We start from the raw sequence: 9,392 nt of genomic DNA on the forward strand, positions 1-9,392 counted from the left end.
CAGCATGGTCATTTGGGGCACAGAGATCTTGATGACCTGTAACCTGCAAACATAAGCCTACACATCAGGGTAAGACACTGGCCATGCACATGCCAGTGGGGGTGATACATGTGCAACAAATCTACTATTTTTTCATGCCCGAAGTTGAAGGAATTGAAGGAATAGCCTCAAATTCCTCTAAGAACTACAGGGTTATTTTCCAACATTTTATCTCACTGCAGCTGAAAAAAATTACAATGTAAATATGTTTATAGTAAAAAAACCAATCAGTGTGTTTCAAGTTGTTGGCTTCAGAAGCAGAGAGGAGCGTTACCCATCCAAGTGCAAGGAAGCAGGCAGTTGGCATAAGCCCCTTACCGTATACTCTCACAGTGGTGCTGCTCTTCTGGACTCTCTCGGGGTGATACATCACGTGGCAGGAAAAGACTCTGCCATCATCAGTGATTTTGATGGGAAAAATCTTTAGAGTGTTATTCAGACCCAGGCGGACTCTTTGCCCGTACACTGAGCTGCTGTTCCTGTACACGGCAGGACAGGAGGGCTCCTTGGTCACAAGTTCCTCTTTCCTGTCGTTGTCACCCTGTGAAAAGAAAAACCCACCGTGTAGTGAAGACAGACTGGACACATGGAGAGAAAAACATTTTTGTAGGCCAACTTTATTCCCACTATCAAAATCTTCCCTCTCACCCATAGCATTGGGTAGTAGTAAGTGGAGTGGACACTTGCAACATTTAGTTTTTTTCCTGAATACATTCTCTCCCAGAATTTCAACATCAAGAGCAGTCATCTTCTTACCAACAAAAATATGGAGTAAATAGCTGTGTCTGATGAATCCTGATCTCTGTATCCTGCAGGGAGGGCCAACAGAGCTGCTTTCTCACTGCAACAGTCTTTAAGTTATGCTGAACATCCCATACATACTAAATACGACCAAAATTCCAAGAAAAACTTTGCTCTTTGGGAATTTTAAATAGCTAGAATTTGATAATACCAAAAGTCATCTCCTCTTGTTGCCTGTGTGGCAGCCACCCTTAGACATAGGTACAGCCTACAGATAGAGGTACATCCTGGACATCTGTGCCAGTACATATTTGCAAGCTATACTCTGTATGACAGTGGCAATCCACAGATGTCATTGTGCTGACCCATGGGGTTTTTTTTTTCCATTTTCTTCTGCTGCTTTGTAGAGTGAACTAGCAAAACTAAAGATCAGTAAGGACAAGGCTGTTCCCTTAAAATTTCAATATCAAGAATGGGCTGCATAGGGGAGATCGAAATAGATAATGAACCAGGACAAAAGGTTAAAATACCTAAAATATTTGAAAATCACCTTTAAGGAAACCCTCAACAGTTACAGCTCCTCAGTGACAACAGATATAAATGAACAGGCAAAGCTCAAGGAACTGCTGGCTGATGCTTATCTTTATATGCTGAAATGAATGTTAAAAGGTTACATTAAAACATGCTTATAAATATTTATCCAGAGAGTGAGATAAAGTACAAAAATATAGCAAGCTTTACATCTCACAGCAAATTGCTTTAAAATAGTTTTTCATGTGGTTATCTTGATAACTAGGTTTGCATGTCTTCAGTGGGCATCCGTGACACAGAGGTTAAGAAAACCAAAAACATTAGTCAGTACCTTTTTTTTTTATCTCAAAGCAGCCTGATATCTTACTACCCTACACTGTAACCATGTATTTTTCAGATACTAAAGCCTCACTACAAAAAAAAAAAATCCCTGAGAAATCCAACACAAAAAATATTTTACTTTTGTTATATTTGCCACTTTCCATGGCCCTGCACTGTGTGTGGTCCCGAAAATAAAAAAAAAGAAAAAAAAAAAAAAAAGTAGGGAATTTTACCTCTGTGTTTCTTTAACAGCTATTATGGTGTGTATGTTGCAAACCCATGTTTATATTTTTTCCCTTTTTTATCACAGTCCAACGTGACTGATATGCTTTGTTTAGCAGGTTCTACAGGACACACTAGAGTAGAACATTTCTATTTCAATCTGCAAAAATACCCTGTAGTCCTTTCCGAACTTTACACATGAGATGAAAACTACTTACCACTAGCCATTTCAAAGGATAAGTGGACAAATCTTCTGAGGTCGTGTCCTCAAGGCATGGAATTTCTAAAGTCTGGTTTAACCACACTTTCTTCAGGTAGTGCTGCTCCTCTTTTATCATTGTAACAACAACAAAAAGCCCAAGAAGGAAAATCAGAAACATGACGTTCATTGTGCTTTGAAAACCAACGCTGACTAGTCTTTTGTTCAATGAACAGACACTTTTTTTGACTAGAATGGAGCTGTAATTTTCAACCATTTCCCACAGAAACATTTGTTAAGTGAAAGCCCTACATCTGATTCTAGAGGTAGTGTCATGGCTCAATTCACAGCTTTACCTGAATTTTTTGGTAATTCTTATAAAAGGTTTTCTTAATTGCAGGATCAAGATGTCTCCTTTTGGAGCTGAGAATAATTTGAAGCTTCAGTTTTTCTCTGACATTTTTTTCTTTCTGCAGCAATAAACCTTCACATCACTTCTGTGCACCCATATTTCCTTTTCTCTGAAGAAACTTGCAGACCTTCTTTTCACTAAGCAGGATATTCAGCATGTCAGGTTAACCTCCTGTTGTTATTCTCCAACCTGCCCACTTCAAGAAGCAGAAAACTTGTTACTCTTATCCGTTTGAAAAGGCATTTCAGCATTTCCTATTCTCAGCCCAGGGCTCCAGCCCAGCTGTGGGAGGGCGGAGTGGTGCACTGGCAAGAGCACAGCTCTGGCTCGGAGGTCGGGTCTGTGTGCATGTGTGCACTCAAACAGGAAGAGCAGTGGTGATGGGCTGGAGGTGCTATGAGTGGTGCGGTCAGTACCGACCTCTCTGACCCCCAGCCGTGCAGTGGGTGATAGTGTGGTTCAGCCTGCTGTGCCATCCTCCCTGCCTGCCGTGACCTGCCTTCCCTCTTCCCTGCAGGCAGCCAGTCAGTACACACCGCAGGGAGACTCTTCAGCTTTGCTTCCCTGGTAGCTCTGGTTTCTATGTTGAGATAAAGTAGATATGTATTTCTTTTATTTTTTGTCTTGAGGGGAGTGAAAATATCTAGCTGTCTCGGACTGTCACGTTATTTTTCAGTGGGGACTTTGTGGTGACTGTAACTTCCTTTGTGTCTGTGCTTTGTATGCAAGCACAGGGCAATGGTGCCAGCACACAGCCTGTGCCACGGGGATGTGAAGAAAGGCAGAGCCCAGAGTTGTGACCAGGAGACCCGGTGGCAGAAGCAGCTTTCCTGCACGGCTCACCAGTTAAGCAGCTCTTGCAGCAGGACACAGAGTGTAGAAGACCTAATGGGCTAGATAATGCAGAAAGGATAAGGAAAGGACAAAAGAAGCAATTATATAGTTTCTCCAGGAAGAAAGGTACACAGGAGACTTTGCTGGGACGCTCTAGCATATAAAAGTGCCATTCGGCATACAATAAGTACGGAGATGGGTAGTCACCCCAGGAGGTCAGTCTGCAATCTCTGCCCGTTCTCACAATCATGTCCCATCTGCTTGTTTCCCACCCCCCCAACTCTGATTCCCATCTCCATTAACAGCCTGTTAGCTAAGGTCCTCTGTCTTTGTTTGTCCTGTGCAGGCCTACTGCTCTGCAGGCTTTTAGCAGTATCTACAAGCTGAATCCATCTGGATTCACTTCAGTTTGGCATAGTTGGAAACTACTTCGTGAGTCATTAGCATCCTTATCCGCTCCACTCATAGGCTGGATTAAGGGGGTTTTACCTTCTTTTGTGAGGACGTGGTTCACTGCAAAAGATCTGGTTACCTTAAACTACAAACCTGCAAGAGGTAGCAAACTGAATTTTGTAGTTCTCTCTAAGCAAGCAGCTATCAGTATCACAGCTTGCTACCTCATGCAGCTACTGAAAAAAGCCACAACGATGCTGATATGAACAAGAGCTGCCCACGCTTAACACACAGACAGCAATAACAGTGTTGAACATGCCCGCATCAACCAAGGGCACCAGCAAGAGAAAAGGAGCAATGCCTGATTAGCACTGCTATTGTGTTAGGGAAGACACAGGGAAAACATGGGAGGGTTTCACAGGGTTACCAGCACTGTTTGTACCTCACTGTACTCCCCTTGATCCAGCCTCTCTGTCCTGTGAAGCACAGGAAAATTCCCCAGGGGGAACTACCATAACACACCTCTGTACAGGGGTAGCAGGTAGAGCAGCAGCTTTATCTTTGGCACAGTTATCCAGCATGTACTGTTTAAACACCATCCTCTGTGACTTGCACAGAGGTCCTGGCTCTCATTTTGCCCCTGTGAGTTTATCAGGGCAGGAAGGTTCTACAGGGTTGCCCGAGGTGTGTCGCCAACTTAACATGCTTGGAGCCACTGCCATGCAGGGGCCATCAGGTTAAACATTCCTGCGTAGGAGTCTTGCACAGAACCTCCTCCTGCTGCAGGACCAGTGTGATCCAGCATGGGAACCAATGGCCCTCCTGCCACCAGCCTGGCCTCATCATGAAGCTAAAAGGGCAGTGGGAGCACAGCTGCCCTTTGCTGCCCCTGAAATGACCTGCACCCACCCTGCTCCTAACCCTTGAACATCTACTATGCCTACAGCCCTGGGCAAAAGCAGAGTAAGCAGGTTGGCCTTACAGCTCTGAACTGAAACCACAATGGGTTTGTTGCATTTATTTTAATCCTGCTTGGGTTGTTAGCAGAAACCTGGGTCAGGGAGAGGTTTCTGGGGTCATCAAATCCAGTCCCCCATGTGCACAACAGCAAGCTTGCTCGCTGTCCCTGCCCAGCTCCATCTTCACAGCAGTTTGGACTTTTGCCCTCACTGCTGACATGAAATAGCTGTTCCCAATGTTGCTGCACTAACAATTGCCACTGTTGTTTAATTTGTAGTCAAATCCATTACCACCTATTTAAATCAATTTGCTCCTTCCCTGGGATAATTTGAATATCCTCCCTAGAGTTCACACACTCCCCTGAGGCTTACTTACCAAGAACAGTCATGCTGCCTTCCAGCTTTCTTTCGGCTGACAGAAGCAGCCAAGTCTCTGTTCCCGTGATTGTTCTAAGCAGTGCCCTGTTTTGCTCCAGTGTGTTTTTGACAGTGGGGACATTGAGCTAACACCCAGCATGCCCTGAAGATGCCAGCCCTCAGCCTCAACCAGATAATGGTGTTTTCTCTTTCAGGTGCCCAATGCTGCACGCCCATAGCAGCAGCACAGCCTGGTTTGGAGATCCACCCTCGTTGGTCCCGCCATATCCTGAGCTGCTCATTCAGTGTTCTCCGCAGCACGTTTCTCCAAAATAAAAATGCGGGAACTTCCCATCTCAACACCTTTTGGACTTACTTCATATTCCTCCAAACAAATAAGGTTTTCTAATCACGAGCTGGATAACAACAACTAAAGAGGGCCTGGTGAACAGGAAACTGTAGCAGCGACGTTCAGTGACATCCACTGCAAACTCCAAACAGGTCACCATTACTGACCAAGAAATGTTCATCTATCCTCATACTCTCCCCCACCCCTGTTAGGATAAAGCAACATCTCACTCATCGTCACTTACCTTCTGCCTTGACAATAAGTTGAATTTTTGCAGCCTTTGTCCCATATGGGTAAGTAGCAAAACTGCACTTGTACTGCCCGCTAAGGGCGATGGTAACGTTTTTCAGATGCAGAGCCCACTGATTGCATTCAGACAGGGCGTTTGGATTGGTGGAACACAAAGGTTCTGTGCCATCCTGGCTGCAGCACTCCCTTGTGCTGAAGGACACCGAAAAATTGTAAGAAGCCTCAGAAAATTTGAAGTAATGAGTGCCATAAATGGGATGATAAACAGCTATTTTGGTAGACCCGCTGTCTTCAGTCTTGGACCACTGTGTCTGTATTATGTGGGTGATGCGTGATTTTGGGAAGAGGCACACCAAGGTCACGTCAGTACCTGGCAGAGCGCTGACCACTTCTGCTTCAGTAAGGACGTCTCTAGACTGGCCTTAAAAGCAAACAGGATCATTTTCAGTGCAAGTAATGTTCAAACAAAGCTTTAAGCTATCTTTGACATGATTTGGTGCCTTAGACACAGACAACTATGAAGACCCTAAAACTGTAACCACAGGCTTTCCAGGGAGGAGTTTTACAGCAAATCTCCACCAGTACAGACTGCAGAGAGAGAACTGGGAAAGCAAATGCATGTGTGTCTAGAAGAGGGCAGAGAGCTGCTGTCACGTTTGCGGGAGAGAAATGGGAGCTCTAAGGGCCTCTGTGAAAATAGGAATCTTTCAAGTAATATAAATAAAGCAGAAGCTGGGCCCAGTTATTCCCCAGCTCTTTTTGCAAGAACAAATGAGTTATCCCTGCTGGCTAATTCCACCCCCCAGCGGCCCTCCTGCCCATTGCCGTCGCCTTTACATCCACGTTATTAAACATCTCCTGCATGGCCCAAACGAGTGCCTGTCTCAGTGTCAGAGAGAGTTGCCCTGGTTTGTATGGTTTCTTCCTCAATTAATTTCATAAAGCAGGTGGCAGTCCTTAGTGTGCCATATAAAGGAGTAATGGATCGATGAAATGAAGGGGCTTTCAGCGGGAGCCTATACTACTTGGTTTAGCTGCTGCTGTAGTAAAATTGATTTATCTCCCTTTCTCCCTCCTATGAGTAAGAGTCTTGCAGTCCCCAAACCCCTGTATGCAGGGTACTGACAAACTCAAGGAGATGAAGAATTTATAGACAGGGGAGTCGTAGTGAGACAAGTAATCAATCACACACACAGAGCCATATACAAAAAGTCCCTTTTCCAAAAGGGCATGCAGGTCCACAGAAAAAATGAGCTGTGCAGTTCCTCTTAGACACAGACTTGTCACACCCCTTCTACGTTGGATTTTATCCTCCCTGTGTGTCATAATATCAATGTATATTTGCTGTGGGAATTTGCCCTGCAGTCCCATCAGGCACACTGCTGGCTCCCCACAGCAGCAAGTGCCCACTGCTCGCCCTCTTTACTTGAAACAAGTAGGTACCCATTTCTTTGCTTTGACATTTTCTCTGCCGTGTAGTTCTCTGGGGCACTTAAGCCAGGGTCAGAGGTAAGGCAACCTCGATAGTACCTGCAGTGTGGTCCACACTCTGCCAGCTCAGCCAGGAGCAAGACAGGGACCCAGTGCACCATCAGCTCTGATTAGACAGGGAAAAGGAACAAGGGCACAGCTCCACATCCCCTCAGAGATGGCTGAGATTTGGTACCTATCCACTGAAGCGCGACATGGATACACAGATACCAGGTGTGGGGAAAACAAAGCTACTGAATGGACATGGTCAACATTAATCTCTGTTGTTTCATTGCCGCACTTGCTCTGTTGTAATCTTTTCATTGTATTCTAAGAGATAGGATGATGTAAGTGGGTAAATAAAAAACAGCCTGAATGACAAGTGTTGTGAGAAAAATTACTGAAAACTCTTTTTGTCAGCCCAAGGAGATTATTATAGGAAATGCTCACTGATTTCACTGCAAGCTTTGTACCAGTAAAAGTTAAGGAAAAAGCAATTAGCAATCTTATGATCAGACTACCAGGCAAACGACACATAACACACTTACTCTCACAATCATGCTGGTGGTGTATGAGGTCAAAGAATCATGTAAAGAATGCTTACGAATTATCACTTGAGGAGATTATATTAAGCTGAAAAAGTTATATATGTAGAAACAACATTTTAATTTGTGTTATTTGTTAGTAGCCAAGCACGTCAGGTTACTTTAACTGAAATTCTTTCATGCAAAAGTGTTCTTAACTTCTTGTTAGCATTTTAATATAAGCATTCTCATTTTATGTCAACTTTGTTTTTTCAAATCAAATATCGTCCATTAGCTCATACTTGTACTCCAAATGAAATTTCTTCGAGTAACTCACAGACATTTAAGTGTCTGACCTCCACAAAGGGCGTGGTGATGTCCACATTCACCTTTGAGTGACTTCAGTGAGGATTTCATCCTCAGGAAAAAAACCCCAAGTCCTATTTTTCTCTAATTAGTATTGCTCTCCTGTGCATGTCTTGAGGCTTCTATTTCTTTCTTTGCATTCAAAAACTTATATTTTCTATGAATACACATATGAATTATTTTTCCTTTTTTTTAAATCCTGTTTGCCTCAGTGATGAAGAAAATAAGAACAGGCTATGTCAGATTCTGAGATGCATCTTACCATGTCAGTCAGATACATGCAGTTCTCCCTTTCTTAACTGGAAAAATGTGTATCCTACAAAATTGTTCTTCCTAGCTGATAATAAGTATTCCTGCATGGAACGTGATCAGAATTTTGGGGGTGGTAGGTGGAGGGTGTTGAGAATATCAGGCTTTTTCTTGGTTTTCCTTGGACTGTTTTTGGTTTAAGCTCCCTCTGGCAGGGATGCAGCCCTCCTTACTCTACTTCTCTGAAAGTTTTACTCTGATGACAAACTTGTTTCTCAAGCCTTTAACACAGCACATAGAGCTGGGAAAGGAAAGAGAAGGGAAGAATCTATTTAAAGTTTTGCAGCTGTACAATTTTCCCTCGCAGTGTTTCAGTTCTTCCTCTCTCCCCATACACAGGTATGTCTGTGAGAGAGAGAGAGGTGTTGTTTTTTCTTTTCTCAGTGAAAGCAGTTTTCCTTTGGCCCATTTGAGATGAGCACACATTGCCCGAAGTACACGTGAGCTGATCTCATCTACTATTCCGGCAGGTTAGGCAATTTGAATGAAGTGATCTGCTAGTCAGCACAAGCCACTTACTCCTTACTAGCTGCACGTTATAACTAGGGTGATTAGAAAGTTGTCAGGAAACAGTAAATCATTGCCAGTAGCTGTGAGACACACTAGTGAGACACACGAAGCCCAGCCTGCCCCTCCCGACCATCCATCATAAACTGAATCAAGGTGTCCCACGGACACTCCTACCTGTGATGCTGGGTACCCAGAGGAAACAAAAGAGAGAGAAGAGCCACCTTTCTTCCATCTTCACTTGATGAAGCTCTGCTAAGTATGTAGCTCTCTTGGTGCTCCCATCAGGCTCTCAGAAAAGGAAGTTGAGATGGTCTGCCCTGTGCAGATGCGCAACACAGTCACTTAGCATGACTTCAAAGAAATGCTTCATTAAATGTGAAAGCCTCAGTTTCCTGCCAGAGGGATAAAATTAGTACATCTTGAGAAACCTTTAAGTTGAAAACATCTACATTGCAAGCTCATCTTGTAGACCAATTTTTTTCCTTTTGCTTTTTCAGATAAACTCAGGATAAGCAGTTTACTGGTTTACATGCTCTCAAAAATATGTCAGGTGTCTAAGGTTGAATATAAAATGTTTTTGAGATATGATTTAGGGGTGATTATGGTG

The 9,392-nt window shown here is 43.7% G+C and overlaps 1 protein-coding gene across 1 annotated transcript; it reads right to left on the bottom strand.

Moving 5' to 3' along the window:
- Positions 1-357: 357 nt before the first annotated feature.
- On the bottom strand, positions 358-9,190 carry CD96 (CD96 molecule; the record flags this gene model as incomplete). The annotated part of the gene is made up of 4 exons (XM_027907052.1): positions 8,960-9,190; positions 5,602-6,027; positions 2,073-2,182; positions 358-580 (listed from the first exon to the last, which is right to left on the bottom strand). Coding segments are annotated over exons 1-4 (817 nt in total), but the record flags the coding sequence as incomplete, so codon positions are not given.
- Positions 9,191-9,392: the final 202 nt, after the last annotated feature.

The sequence above is a fragment of the Empidonax traillii genome, unplaced genomic scaffold (assembly GCF_003031625.1).
Source record: "Empidonax traillii isolate 1590-97213 ecotype Southwest subspecies unplaced genomic scaffold, ASM303162v1 scaffold1396:size119595, whole genome shotgun sequence".
NCBI lineage: Eukaryota > Metazoa > Chordata > Aves > Passeriformes > Tyrannidae > Empidonax > Empidonax traillii.